At 42.9% G+C, this 16,000-nt stretch overlaps 1 protein-coding gene across 7 annotated transcripts in view; it reads right to left on the bottom strand.

The window, feature by feature from the left end:
* The window catches only part of ARMC2 (armadillo repeat containing 2), a 157,919-nt gene that overhangs the window by 115,924 nt on the left and 25,995 nt on the right, over nt 1-16,000 (bottom strand). For all 7 annotated transcript variants that reach the window (XM_021090841.1, XM_021090838.1, XM_021090844.1 and 4 more), the window contains one exon: nt 1,826-1,902. In XM_021090841.1, coding sequence (XP_020946500.1) covers nt 1,826-1,902 — 77 coding nt within the window. The remainder of the gene's footprint in view (nt 1-1,825; nt 1,903-16,000) is intronic.

The following is a 16,000-nucleotide window of genomic DNA, read 5'->3' as shown; positions in this document are numbered from 1 at the left end:
CAGTGGTTATAGTTCTTAACCGCAGCTTTGAGTTCTGGACACAAAAACTTGACACAATCTTCATTGGCTGCTGTTTTTAGCTTAGACATGTAAAAGGCTTAGCAACAATGCTGACGTGGAAATCAGTCTGTCTAAGATTTTCCTGAGTGCTACAGAAATTCCCACTGGGCACAAAAGTTGTTGTATTGATAAGAAATTAGTCTTGAAGAGAAGAAAATATTTTTTGAACCAAATATTTGTTTGGTTTTGTAAAATTTCATGCACCTCAAAAAGGAATATAATGTATAAGGAATATAACCAAACACCTGTGTTACCCACAGTTTTGTCAAATATTAACTGTATTTTCATTTTTCTCCTTGTTTCAAAGAAATAAACATTATACTTATTACTAATACCCTCTGTGTACCTCCCCCATTCAGCCCCCTCCCCAAGGGTTACCAACACTCAAATTGAACGGTTATTTTTTTTAATCATGCTTGACTTTACATGTTTACCACATAGATCTGAATCCAGAAACAATACACACCATTGTTTTGGGGACTTAATTTTTTCACATAATGTTATATCTGTACTCATTTCATTCAATATTATAAGTGCACTCTAGTTCGTTTTTCTAACTGCTATATTTCATTGCATGAATACATCCCAAGCCCTCCTAGCCTGTAATTTATATTGTTATATAGCAAACAGTTTAAAGCCACAAAGGGCTGACTTCATATAATTAAAACAGTTTCAACTAATTGAGCAATGATTTTGACTCAAGTTTTGAACTTAAGAACTATGTGGAGGCCAGATTTTGCAATCTTTCAAATGCCTTTACACAATAATTTCTGTGCAGGCATTAAGATTGTAATCTCTATATGTTTGAGCCACTAAAGCCGGGTAATGGTAAGAGCGCTAAGGCTGTTGTGAAAATAATGAAAAATTACAAAAAATAAATGCTGATATGTGACCGAGTTGGACAAAGCTCCTGGCACTTTCAAAGAGTGAGCCAACATCAGATCCTTTAGTGCTATGAACTGGAGTTTGGCACTTGGCATCTGCCTCTACATGGATTGAATCATGAGCTGCTGCAGCTGCATGACCCTCAACACCCCTGAAAGGAGCTCAGGATGGAGATCAGGAGTAGGACGCTCTGTGCTCTGGGAAAACTGGCAGAACAGGTCTTCCGGTAGATATTTTCAGGAGAAGCTTTTATGAGTCCAATTCTTGCATCTCCTCCTATCTAGAAAAGCACTAAAATCCTTCACGGTGACATCTGCTCCTTGTGACCAGCAGTGACCTATAAAATGTGTGCTTGGCTGCATGTACCTCCCCCTTCACCAAAAGCATATATATACTGACATTTCCCCCCACCTCTTTGGAGTGGTATTTCAGAGCTCTTTGAAATGTGGCCTCCCCGGCTATAGCCCAGGTTTTGCTCCCAATAAACTAAACTCCCAACTTTTAAGTTTTCCTTTTTTTTTTTTTTTTTTTTTTTTTTGCTATTTTAGGGCTGTACCTGCAGCATATGGAGGTTCCTGGGCTAGGGGTCAAAACAGAGCTGTAGCTCCTGGCCTACACCACAGCCACACCAGATCTAGGCTGTGTCTGTGACCTACATCGCAACTCACGGCAACTCCAGATCCTTAAGCCACTAAAGCGAGGTCAGGGATTGAACCCACATCCTCATGGATCCTAGTCAGGTTCCTTAACCACCGAGCCACAAAGGGAACTCCTAAGTTGTGCATATCTTTAAGTCAACAGTGCACATGATTTTCCTGCTCATGGGAATGCGGAAGAGGAGGTTGAGCCCTGGGGACCTCTAAGAAAATGGGGGACTCACCTGCTCTGGTGTCCAGCCTGCTCCAGCCTGAGCTGTTGGGGCATGAGGAGGCTCTCAAATGCCTCCTGCCCTGGTCCCTAGGAGGAAGAGGAGTACACACAATACTCAAAACAAAACCCAGAGCATTTCTCTTTTTGTAAGTGTCAGGAGTCACTGAAAATGAAATTTTTGAAGAACCCAGAGAATTGTTTATGAAATAAGAGTTTGGTGTGCTATATCGCATTTTAATCAACCTCTGATATCCAATGAAGAATTATCTTTTAAAAACAAGTCACAGTTGTGTTTCAGTATGAAATACAGTTACTAGAAACAACAACAAAAAATAAATCCAAAGTTTACTCTGCACAAAAAAAAAAAAAAAAAAAAAAAAAAAGAAAGAAAGATTAAGGATCTGCACCACAAGAGGTCACTGTTAGAATAAGAAAGAACTGTATACTTGCCTCACAAAAGCCTAGCATTCAGGAGATAGAAGAAACCGCTCTCACTCAGGGATACATGCTGTGGGCAGGAAAATTGTTTCCAAACCAGTCAGATGTGTCCAGGATCACATAGTGGGGGTCGGATCTGGAACCTAGGTCTCATGATGTCCAACTGCTCTTTTCAACAAATCACTATATCTCCTTTCTTCATTTCAAAATTAATTAATAGGGAGTTCCCATTGTGGCTCAGTGGAAACGAACCCAACTAATATCCACAAGGATGTGGGTTCGATCCCTGGCCTTGCTCAGTGGGTCAAGGATCTGGCATTGCTGTGAGCTGTGGTGTAGGTCGCAGATGTGGCTTGGGTCTGGCATTGCTGTGGCTGTGGTGTAGGCCAGCAGCTACAGCTCTGATTCAACCCCTAGCCTGGGAACTTCCATATGCTGTGGGAGCAACCCTAAAAAGCAAAAATAAATAAATAAAATTAATAGTCTCTAAAATATTTTTTTAAAAAATATTTTGAACGTTAAAAAATTGAAGGTAAATTTAAGCAGGCCCCAGACGACAAATATTTTGTGCTCCAAATGAAAATGTGTGGCTGGCTAACAGCAGGACTATATGCCTGAGTTTTTTGCTTGTTTGTTTTCTGTTGTTTTGAAGGTTATAGACAATGTAGAGATGGTCTATGAAGGATATAACATCTCCTTAGCTAGAGCTGATACTTAAAATACTTTTAAATATCTGTACAGAATTCTAATGTGGAAAAAAAAAAAAAGCACTGAAAGAATACTAGTGCAAGTTTTACAACACGATTTCACTTTTACCATGAAATACAATATTTGCTACAAAAAAAATCATAAAGATGCACACATATGCAGACAGGGTCACCCATGAGCATCTGCATGTCTGTCTGTTGCTCCTCCTTCCTGTGTAGTGAGATCCCCAGCAGATGTTCAGTGCTGTGTATTGGCCCTTGGCCTTGACTACTGCCCCCAGGATTAGTTTGTCCAAATATCATTTTTTTTCCCATAAATATGTTCTTTTTTTTTTGGCCATACCCATAGCATATGGAAGTTCCCTGTCTGGGGACTGAATCCGAGCCACAGCTGTGGCAATGCCAGATCCTTAACCCACTGCGCCACTGCAGGAACTCCAATTGCTTTATTTTTACACACTGTAAAAACACAGACCTGGTAGCAAGATGTCTTGGCCAATTAAAGAAAGAAATGGGGATGGGATCCTCTCTGTCAACACTCTCTGAGCAGAGATGCAAATGAAGATCGCAAGACAGAAAGAAAAGTCAACCCTGTGGAAAGGTAAAACACCAAAAGGCTGGCAGGGTGTGAAGAAAGGGAAGTTCCCAGATTTATTACTCCAGAAATAACAAGAAAGTTAGAGAATGATAAGAGGCAAGCCCTTCTTTTCATTATTGTCCTGAAGAGCTACTGGAATCCAGCAAGATAGTTTGCATCGAATGGCCTTCCACCTCCCTGCTCCACCTGCCCTGAGGTCTCAGCCCTGGAGAGGATGTCTCGCTAAATACCACAACTGTGTGTCTCCATTTGGGGGAGGGGGAGGGAAAGAAGGGTCCTTCTTATGAAATATCAGATCCTGATGTGCTAGGTCTCGGGAAGAACACAGGACTGGCATTCACAAATCCCCTGCGTGAACATCATGGTACAATGGCTGATGTCCAGTGTGTAGGCTCTGGACCCAAACTATCTGGGATCAAGTTCTGGGTCCAATTCTCATCATCCATGTGGCCTTGGACAAACTACTTAAACTCTTGGTTTCCTTTACTTAAAACGAGGGCAATGTCTCTACTCAGTACAGTGACAGGTACATCTGAAGAACTTAGTATAACTGTCAATGGTATTTTTCTCTTTTGTTCAGGGTCAACAAGCACCTGTCTGAGCAGCCCAGTGCTAGGTGTTACTGTGATAAAGAACATATAAGGTGTTGCCCAAAAGAAATTTAAAATCTACTTTGAGGAGCTAAGGTCCTCTTTTTTTTTTTTTTTCTTTAATGGAAAATTCTAATGGAATCTTGGACTTCCTGTCATGGCTCAGTGGTTAACAAATCTGATTAGCACCCATGAGGACGCAGGTTCAATCCCTGGCCCCACTCAGTGGGTTAAGGATCCAGCGCTGCCGTGAGCCAAGGTATAGGTTGAAGATGCGGTTCAGATCCTGCGTTGCTGTGGTTGTGGTGTAGGCTGGTAGCTGCAGCTCCGACTCGACCCCTAGCCTGGGAACCTCCATATGCTGAGGGTGCGGTTCTAAAAAGGAAAAAAAGAGAAAAGAAAATTCTAATGGAATCTCTAATCAGGGACTGCAATGTGAAATTCAGCAGGTTACAAAGACTAGAGGGATGCTGAGAAGGAAGTGATGACCCAGAGAGAGATGTGGACCATAAGGTGGGGCTTAAAAGGTTAAAAGTGGAACTGGCAAATGACAGCACTGCTCTCAGGAGTGGAGTGGCATGACTGAAGGTAAAGAAGAGCATGACAAGCCTGGAGGGCAGCACAGGGGCTAATGGTACAAGGCAAGCAATTTAGGAATAGGTTTCTGTTGGGAGGTACTAGGAACTGCTCCCTAAAACTTGGGTTGACTCAATAGACTCAATTTGATGGGCAATAAGGAGTGGTCCTAGGTTCTTACACAAGGAAATGATGACATGTGGAGTTCTGTGATGACAAGAGTATGTAGGCAACCTGAAGGGAGGTAAGAAGGACCAGTTCTCTGAGGGTGACATGAGACTGGAGAAGAAGGAACAAGTTCAAGAGCCCTTGAATTTATTCAAGGTACTCACTGAACCAGAGTTTCCATCATGGCTCAGTGGTTAACAAATCCGACTAGGAACCATGAGGTTGCGGGTTCGGTCCCTGGCCTCACTCAGTGGGTTAAGGATCTGGCGTTGCCATGAGCTGTGGTGTAGGTTGCAGATGCAGCTCGGATCCCGCATTGCTGTGGCTGTGGCGTAGGCCGGTGGCTACAGCTCCAATTAGACCCCTAGCCTGGGAACCTCCATATGCTGAGGGTGCAGCCCTAGAAAAGACAAAAAAAAAAAAGGTACTTACTGTACTGAGTAGAGACACTGCCTTCATTTTAAGAAAAGGAAGCCAAGAGGTTAAGTACTTTGCCCAAGGCCACATGACATAAATGAAAAGTTGATAGGATTTGGGGGTCGATTTCAGGTAGAAGAAAGGAGAAGGTAGACCTGGAAGAATAGGACAACAGGTTGTCAAAACCAAAATGGGAGAATGGGGAAAAGAACAGTTTGAGGGGTGAAGAGTTTTGCCATGTTGAGTTTCTTTTTCTTTTTTTGTCTTTTTGCCTTTTCTTGGGCCGCTCATGTGGCATAGGGAGTTCCCAGGCTAGGGGTCTAATCAGAGCTACAGCTGCCAGCCTATGCCAGAGCCACAGCAACGCAGGATCTGAACTGCGTCTGCGACCTACACCACAGCTCATGGCAATGCCGGAGCCTTCACCCACTGAGCGAGGCCAGGGACCGAACCCCCAACCTCATGGTTCCTAGTCGGATTCGCTAACCACTGCACCACAATGGGAACTCCCCATGTTGAATTTCTGATGAAAAAGGGAGCATTGGCAAAGGAGATGGGACAATCAGTAATGGAGCTCTATTAATGGTCAATGCAGTGCGCTGGGACCAGAGTCATCTGAAGAGTGGCTGGTGGACCAGAATTTCAGGACACAGTTTGCTCTCAGATGGGCATGGGCGCAGGACAGAAAGGGGGAAAGGAGTCCAAAAGCAGAGGAGAGAGAAAATATGCTCTCATGTGGTCCAGCATGTTGAGAAAGTGAGCACGATGAACAGGTCCAAGGAGATGAGGATGGATGAAGAACTGCTCGGGTTGGCCACGGTAAGCCTAACAGGGTTTCTGTGACACAGTGCAGCTCAAGTCCTTCAGAAAGAGAACATCGATGCAGCTCGGATCCCGCGTTGCTGTGGCTGTGGCGTAGGCCAGCAGCTACAGCTCTGATTTGACCCCTAGCCTGGGAACATCCATGTGCTGCAGGTGTGGCCCTAAAAAGAAAGAAGGAAGAAAGGGAGGGAGGAAGGAAGGGAGGAAGGGCAAGGGGAGAGAGGTGTAAGGAAAAGAAAATCCCCCCTTTGCTAAAGAAGGGAAGACGAGATAGCCTTGTACTCAATGCAGAACTTTCTCTAACTTCTCATTGATCTTGGTTCTACTAATGAAACAAATCTTTATCCTTCTTCTTCTTGACAATCTCTCAAATATTTACATCTGCCACAGTCACCACTTAAATTTATCTCCTATGGCTTAAAACGTATGGCCCTGCTACTGATTAGTTGTGTGACCTCAGGTAAGTTTTTTAACCTAAGCTTTGGTTCCCTCATCTGTATACGAGGGAGTAATAAATAACAGTGCCCTTCAATGTAAGACTGTTGGGAATTAAATGACGGAATGTGGCACGCAGTAAGACTCCATAAGTGTTCACTATGACCCTGGCTGTCACCATTGATGGCATTAACAAACTCCACTTCTTCAACTCTCCTCATATGATACAATTTCACATCTCTTCACCAGCCTGTTCAGTTCCTCGGAGTGTCAGTTTGGATTCCTTTTAAAGTTTGGAATTCAGCATTGACCAAAGGATGGCCTGAGAAGCAGAAGATACATTCTAAATGATACAGCTTAAAACTGTATGAGCAGTTTTCACAGTCACATAGCAGTGTTGGTCAGGCTTTGTCTTTTGTTACACTTGCAGGTAAGGCAGATTTCCCACATCCATGCTGGACTCCTTCTTATTAAATTTCACAGTGTCATAGCTGTCAAAGGGTTCCTGCCTCTCGGATATTTCTAGATCTTGATTCAGTCATCCAGTATAATTGTTCTACTCAGCTTTCTATTCCATGCTATTAAAGACCGTACTTAAATTTTTATAGTAATTGTTGATGTACCAAAAATAAAATGATTTCAGCAATGATCCCTTAAAGCTCTTTTGTGAAATCCTTCTTAAAGCCAGAATAACACTAATTTTATTAGAATATCATCATCAACAAAAAGCAAAAACCTAATTCTAACAGACTTAAACAATAAATGGAATTTATCGGCTCACATAAGAGAGAAGTCAAGTGTTAGGGGTGGGTTGTAGGTGTGGTATGATCAGGGCTTTGGCTCCACCTTTCTGCAATTCTCTCAGCTCTGCCCTTCCTCTGGTTCCACCTGCAATTGGATTGGAGTCCTGAGCAAAGTACAACGGGTATGGCATCCTCAGGCCTTTCTTCTGCAGCCCACGTGTTTCAGAGCAAAAACTAGTCTCCTTTTCCCAATCATTAGCAAAAGTCCTACCTTTTACTCTGAACAACCAGAACCAAGCTCTCTAGCTGAGGCAAGGCTACACACGACTGAATGAGTTACTACTGCCCATCCATGCATCAGTCACGTTGGCAACATCTGCTTCCAGATCATTTACCCTCCAAAAAAAAGTATATTTCCTTAAAAGTCTTCTAAAATTCACATTTTGCTGTAATTCACACAGATCTTTCAGTTATAATGACTAAGGTCCTTTAATCGGGTCAGCAAACTTTTTCTTAAAGAGCCAGGCAGTATATATTTTACACTTGGTAGGCTAAGTGGCAAAACAAGGCTATTATGTAGATACTCCTAACTCTTTAAAATGTAATGATTTAAAAATGTATAAAAAAATTCTTAGCTCAAGGGTTGTAAAAGAACAGGTTGTTTGGAGTTGGGGGGGGGTGCTAGTTTGTTGACTCCTCTGGAGTAATAACTAAAAAAATATTAAGAAGTAGACTAAATGGGAAGATTTGGAATTAAGAAAAAGATTGGTTTCCATTTGGGAAAAATCTGTAATTTTCAGATATATTAGCATTCTGTCTTAATAAGTAACACTAAAATAGAATTCTACTTGAAACAGTTACATAGAAACACAATGAAATTAAAGAACATAAAACTTTAGGGGGATGTCTACAAGATTAAAAAAAAAAAAAAAAAGAAAAGGAAAATTTAAAGGCCACATATAATAAAAAGAAATTTGGGAGTTCCTGTTGTGGCTCAGTGGGTTGCAAACCTGACTAGTATCCATGAGGATGTGGGCTCAATCCCTGGCCTCGATTGGTGGGTTAAGGATCCGTTGTTGCTGTGAGCTATGATGTAGGCTGGCAGCTATAGCTCCGATTTGACCCCTAGCCTGGGAACTTCCATATGCCACAAGTGTGGTCCTAAGAAAAGAAAAAGGAAAAAAAAAAAAGAAATCTAGCAAATTTTGAGCTTTTTCTTGGTCTAATAAGAAGACACTTCATTTCTAGAATTAAACTCAAGTTATACAGATGCAAATCAGGCAGTAAGTATCTTAGGCTCTGCGGGGTCACGCAGTCTCTGTCACTACTCAGCTCTGCGGCTGTAGTGTGACGGCAGCCAGTAATAAAAGGGTGAATAAATGGGTGTGGCTGTGTTCCCATAAAACTTTATTTACAAAAACATGTAATAGGCTGCATCTGGCCTATGGGCCATAGTTTGCTGGACCCCTACTTCAGTCTCTTTGATTTTTTGACTGCAATTTGAGAATGCCACCACCAAAAAGGTGGTGGTCCCTTTGGCATGTCTTCATCGTCTGAAACACCAGATACAGTTTCCAGACATATTAGCATTGTCTTAATAACTAACAGTAAAATAGAATTCTACTTAAACAGTTACATAGAAACACAATGAAATTAAAGACCATGACTTTAAAGGAATGTCCATAAGATTGAAATTTTAAGACAGTCCTCCAAAGTAACTATAGCATTGGGTTAGCAGTCCAAGATTTAAAAAATACATTTTTAAAGATTACGCATATACTCTTAGTATCTATTTCAATCATCACTAACTGGTTATTATTCAAGTGCTACATGCATAAACTTGATCAGACACTGCTTTGCTGCCAACCATGTTAACTTAGGCAGCCTTAAATTCCCTTGGCTTAGAGTAAAAGCCCAGAGTTTCACGCTCCCCTCAACTCTCCAGGCTCCAGTTTCAAGGCCCCTCGTGTGAAGAGCCTGTATCTTCTCGCTGTGGCAGCGAGTACTTCAGCACAGGGGAGTGTTGCTGGCACTACCCTCTTGCATAGCGTTGCCGTGGAAATGATGCCACATGAGTATCCGTGCTCTGCTCTCCATCCTAACGTCCAGCTCCAGCTCCCACAAGACCAGCTCCCACCAGAACTGCTACAACTCTTCCTCCTCTCCACCTGTCTGTCACATGGCTGCCAGCACCGCTCTCCTCCTCAAAGCATCTCAGTGCTCCCTGTGGTCTCCAGCCTCAGGACCTGCACTCCTGCTACCTGGGGCCCAGGGCCGTTCTCTGAACCTGTCACCCCCAGGTCAAATCCCCCCTCTGCTTGTGCTGCTGCTTTAGCAAAGAACACAGGGCTCCACCCCTAGTGAAAAGCAGGCTCAAGGGGCATCCATCCCAAACCCCATGGATCTCGGGAAACCTTCCCTGATCTTCACAATAGAGTAAATGTTCTCACCTCTAAACTCCCAGGATGCCTTCTTTCAATTCTTTCATTCCTCCAGCATTAGAGTTAATCATGGAACGGTGCTTCTAAAACTTCTGTGTGCATTCAAACCACGTGGATACCTTATAAACATGCAGATTCCAAATCAGCAGGTCTGGGGTGAGGCCTGAGTTTCCTGTATTTCTAACAAGCTCCTGGGTGATGCTGATGCTGCTGGTCCAGGGACCGCACTTGAGCATCAGAACCTGACGTGTTGGTAAGGCTCTCGTGGACAGGGCCCCTTTCTGTATCTTCCAACCCCGCTAGCACAGGGTTTTCTTATCAGGAAATGCTTATCAAAGGGAAGCTGTCCAATAAGGTGGGATTCTACAAAATCATTCTGGTCAATGCAAACCTTTTACAAATGGAAGCAGTTTCTTAGGCACATTTAGTGAATTTCTTAAAAGAACAATGACTTCATTAATTTTTGGGAAAAAAATATATTTATTATTTTTTAACGCCAGACACTATAAGTACAAAGAAGATTAAAAAAAAAAAATCATTGACATCCCACCACCCAGAAGTGAGTACCGTTGGTGTATGGCAAACATCATTCCAGACATATTTTGCATATACTCAGATGAAAAGATAAAAGAATGAAAGAACAGAAGGGTGACTGGAGGGGAGGGTAGATAAGGGGAGGATACATTGAAATGGGATCATACCATACGTGTCGCTATCATGAAAAAGTGTGAAGTATAAATGTAACTTGAATATGACACAGAAACAGAAATTGAGGTGAAACAGAAGAAACTGTAGAACTTCAGATGAATGGGTCCTCCCAAGAGACATTAGTTTCTAAAAGATCTCTCTAAAGTTAAGAAAAGAAATAATGAAAAATATTAGGATGCTGAAATCACTCCCGTTTTACTTATATTTCAATTTCAGACTGTAGCGACCGACAAATCTATTCCTTAGAAGGGATCAGTGATGAAGTCCTGCTGTACAGCACAGGGAACTATATCCAGTCCGTGTAATAGAACATGATAGAAGATAAACTGAGAAAAAGAACGTATATACACGTATGACTGGGTCACTGTGCAGTACAGCCGACATTGACAAAACATTGTCAATCAACTATATTTAACTCAAAAAAAAAAAAAAAAAAAAAAGGAGAGAGAGAGAGACGAGATAAGTTCTCACACTTCTTCCCAAGTACGAGTTTGGGTTATTTACACCAGTATTACATTGACAAGGTTTCTGTTCCATAACTGTCATTTGCAGAGTTGTTTAGCTTTAATTCAGTATGAAAATAAAGTCAATACTCACCACGAATGCATGCTTTTACCATAGCATCTTCATTTCTGAGGTTTTTTTTTCTTTTTCTTTTTGGGGCAGCACCTACGGCATATGGAAGCTCCCAGGCTAGGGGTCAGATCGGAGCTGTAGCTGCCAGCCTACACCACAGCCACAGCAATGCCAGATCCGAGCTTTGTCTGCCACCTATACCACAGCTCATGGCAATGCTGGACCCAATGAGCGAGGCCAGGGATCGAATCTACATCTTTCTGGACACTATGGCAGGTTCTTAACTTGCTGAGCCACAGTGGGAACTCCTAGACTTTACTCTTTTCAGAAAGTTGTCTTCTATTACGTCAATATTTTTCTTGTTCTTATCTCTTGCATTCTCAGTGGGTTGCTGTGACTCTCAAATGAGATAATATATGTAAATCACTTGGAAGAGGGCCTGGCACTTAGTCCAGGAAGACAGTGCCAGGAGGAGTGGGGGAGGGGAGGATTCTCTCCAGGAACACAAGTGTCCTGCCCCCATGCCTCAATCTCTCTAATCATTTTCCTATTTTCTTATTCATTTCCTCATGTATGATTTCCTCTAGCTTGCCCACTACGTCTGACTGCATTTTCAGTTCTTTTTACTCTCACTTTTTCTTTCTTTCTTTCTTTCTTTTGTATTTTTGTCTTTTTAGGGCTACACCCTCAGCATACGGAGGTTCCCAGGCTAGGGTTCTAAGCAGAACTACAGCTGCTGGCCTACGCCACAGCACAGCAACACCAGATTGGAGCCACATCTTCGACCTACACCACAGCTCACAGCAACGCCGGATCCTTAACCCACTGAGCAAGGCCAGGGATTGAACCCGCAACCTCATGGTTCCTAGTCGGATTCGTTTCCACTACACCAAGATGGGAACTCCTCACTTTTTATTTCTAATGTGGCTTTTCTCTCCATATTCATACATTTTTCTTTCATTTCCTTTTTGAGATCTGTGAACAGATTTTCATTTGTTTATGTGGGCTTAAAATCTCTACTTTGAATTCTCCTTATTCAAAGAAGAGCTATTCCCCCCCCCTTTTATTTTAAAGAGGGTAACAATATTTTGTATAATTTCGACATGATGGACAATTGTTTTAACTCTTTCCATGATCTTGGAGGGTAGTTCTTTTTGTGATCCATGTCCTTCGTCTGTCTTTGTTATGTTCTTTACAAAGCCATGCTCAAGTCCCATGTTAACTCTTGTCCTCGTATTATTTATCTTGAAACAGAGCCATGTATTTGTTGAAGAATGAAAATGGAAATCATACATGAGGAAATGAATAAGAACTAGGATGCTCTGTAGTTTCCACTTGAGTTTTCTTGAACATCCATGCACCCAGTCTGTTACACCTGCAGTGTGTGTTCCCTCGGTTTGTATGTAGCTGGTTTTGTGACTCACAGAAAAGCCCCTTTCCAGGCCAGGTTCCTTGGGTTCTAATCTATCAGGCTCTCCCCATCACACACACAGAGACTGGCTGATACGAGGAGAGCGTGCCACCCTCAGCTCCACTCCCCCTGGGTGGCTTCACACTCTGGATCCTAAACGGGGTCTCTACTGTGGCTTCTCCACTTCTCCTGTGGCCTGCTCACAGCCTGAGACCTGGTTTCTTTAATTAAAGACTACTGGACACACCCTTCTGAACTGGGAGACCCACTTTTAGTGAAATTTGTTTCTGGCTCAAGTCTGAGGAGGTGTCTGATCTCAGATTAACCCTTGTCTGCATCTACATTCATAGAGTCTAGCAGGTTAACTAGATTCTTTTGGTTGCGATATTCCAAGTGACAAAAACCCAGAGTACCATAAGCTGTCCCTGTCAAAATAAATAAATAAAGGAAAGAAGAATAAAAGGAAAGGAAGGAAGGAAAGAAGGGGGAAAGGAAGGAGAATGAGAGAGAGAAAGACAAAGGAACATATTGGCTCATAAACAGGGCTGTCTGCAGAGAGGCTGTGGTGGCCTCAGGCACAGCTGGATCTAGAGGTTTACATATCCTTGAGCTTCATATCTGCATGCCCCGGCTCTGTTTGTACATCACATCTCTCTCAGAGTCGCTCCCCACAGAGCAATGAAATGGCCACTATTGGCTCCAAGATAACATCATCTTCACAGCCTGTGAACTTGGAGAAAGAGGGCTTTCCCCAAAGGCGTTGGCAAAAGTCCCAGAGAAGAATTCGACAGGCCTGGCCTGGATCATGTGCCCACCTCTGGACCAATAACCATGGCTGGTGGGTTGGAGAACCCTGATTAGCCAGCTCTGAGCCTCATAACCACCTCTGGGAGGAAGGGAAGAGAAGACAAGGTCAGGCTCCTTCAAACATGAACTGAGCAGGATTCGTTATACAATGTAAGATAGTTTGCTCTCCAAAGAGAAGTATGCTCCATGGGATGGGGGGGATCAAGCCCACACTTTAGAATAAAGTTTGCTTCATGATTTGTAGTTTGCAGTTGGACCATTTTTTCTGTATCATTGACGACATTTATTTCTCCGTTTTTCATTCTTTGTTGCTTTTTCTTTTCTTTTTTGGCCTCGCCCATGGTGTGCGGAAGTTCCCAGGCTAGGGGTGGAACCCGAGTGACAGTCACCCAAACCACTGCAGTGACAATGCTGGATCCTGAACCTGCTGCACCACCAGGGAACTCCTCATTGGGTTTCGGCAGAAAGCCTTTCCTTTGCCATCTTTAACCGGAAGCCGTCTTTGCTCATGTTTTATTCCAACAATACTAACAGCACTTGACAGTTTATAAATAAGGCTTTCAAGCCTTCTGAATCAGACCACAGCCTACAGTGAGTCTGTATATTCTCAAGTGAAAGAGCACAGTTTTTTCCACTTTACAGATTAGGAAACTGAGCCCCCAGAAGTGTTAAGAGACTTGTCAAAGAACACACAGCTCGGAGTTCCCTTAGTGGCTCAGTGGTTAACGAACCCAACTAGGATCCATGAGGTTGCCGGCTAGATCACTGGCCTTGCTCAGTGGGTTAAGGATCCAGTGTCTTGTGAACTGTGATGTAGGTCGCAGACTTGGCTCAATCTGGTGTTGCTGTGGCTGTGGTGTAGGCGGGCAGCTGTAGCTCCAATTCAACCCCTGGCCTAGGAACTCCCATATGCCACAGGAAAAAAAAAAAAAAAAAAAAAAAAAAGAAAGAAAAAAAAAGGGGAGTTGTTGCTGTCATGGCTCAGTGGTTAACAAATCTGACTAGGAACCCTGAGGTTCCAGGTTCAATCCCTGGTCTTACTCAGTAGGTTAAGTATTCGGCATTACCGTGAGCTGTGGTGTAGGTCACAGACATGGCTCAGATCTGGTGTTGCTGGGGCTGTGGTGTAGGCAGGTGGCTCCAGCTCCAATTAGACCCCTAGCCTGGGAACCTCCATATGCTGCGGGTGCGGCCCTAGAAAAAGACAAAAGACAAAACAAAACAAAACAAAACAAAACAAAAAAACCACACACAGCTCAATCAAGTGGTAGAGAGAGAACCAATCCTAAATCCACAGATTCAGACCCTTAACCAAGTTCTTGACTCTCACAACTGACTGCTCTTGGGCTTTCTCCTAAAAATCACATTTTCAAACCATGAGAGTTTGAACAATATATACACAGGAAGTCTCAAAGGGTTTAACAAAGAAGCAATCCGAAGGGGTTCATCAGATGGGACCCCTGGATGGATGTTGGGTGGAGATACACAAACCTATTCTAATGGAAGCTATTTTCAAAACATATGGCCACACCAAATCAGAGAAAATAGGGTGTTGCTAAGGGGCAGGCCCGCCACACCTTGAATGAGTCCTTGATGGACACGCAGGCTGTTTTAATTGACGTCTGAGGCTGACAGGTCAATAAGTGCTGGAAAGTTATCCAGCGCCTGCCCCTGCCCCCCAAACCTTGTTTGCAAAGATACCTTGTTTAGCAACGCTTTTTTCCATCACAACCAGCATAAAGTTAAACTCCAGTCCATCCCACGTCGGAGTTCATTCTAAATTCAGGGTTTCCCGGAAATCAATGTGGCTTCCCTGAGTTAAACTACTCCTTTCTCTCCAAGGCCCAAGAAGCACTGGCCTGAAGGTAGTGGCTCCGTGCTAGACAAGGACCCTGGGGGAGGAGCCTGACTTCACTTTCTGTCCCCTCTGTGGAGTGTGGAGCTGCTCACACTCCTTCTCAGCCCTCAACCTGTCATCAGTGCCGACCTCCCCCCTTTCTACTTAGGCAATCCCTTCCCGCCCTTTTCCTGCTGGCCCAGTTCACTGACAAGAATCTTCATTTTCCACTTTCTGGTCTAAAGATGAAAACATGTTAACTGAGGGTAGGACTTTTGCATCAAAACTGGGAATACTCCACTGCACTGAGAAGATCATTTCTTGGAATTATTCACTTAAGTGTTTACCAGAAACAATGATCAAGTGTTCCAGATTGATTCACAAATGTAATTAATGAAAGAATGGCTAATAGTTTCCATTTTCTGGTTTGTTTTAATCCTACCAAATAAAAAAAAAAAATTTTTTTTTTTTTTGGCACCACTTCAACAAAAATCCCAGCCCGTGATTCAAGGAGGTAAGAGATTCATAAAGCCAACATGGAAGTTAAACTTGCCAAGGTGTATGGCAAACCCAACTCAGACGCAATCCTTACACAAAGCAAAAGCCATCCTAACAGAGCAAAAAGAAAAGCAATTAGTGCTGCCAGCCAATGCCTCCAAATTTTGGACAGTCATGAAAAAGTGCCTCCAGTCCCTGGGACTTCTCCTCTGCTGTTTGTGGGATAAAAAAATGTAACTAAAAATGCCTGTGCTGTCCCAGACTGGGGAAGACATAACGAACCCTGGCTTGCCATATTATTCTGCAACAGCTGAAAGTTTGCAAAATAAATAAATAAAAGTAAAATACAATACAATACAATAAAACAGCTCTTGTTTGGTTTTTCCTAGTCAACTTTAATTACTGTAAGGATG

The sequence above is a fragment of the Sus scrofa genome, chromosome 1 (genome assembly GCF_000003025.6).
Source record: "Sus scrofa isolate TJ Tabasco breed Duroc chromosome 1, Sscrofa11.1, whole genome shotgun sequence".
In the NCBI taxonomy this organism is placed as follows: domain Eukaryota; kingdom Metazoa; phylum Chordata; class Mammalia; order Artiodactyla; family Suidae; genus Sus; species Sus scrofa.
The sequence above is the reverse complement of the archived record's forward strand: the minus strand, read 5'-3'. Positions and strand labels throughout refer to the sequence as shown.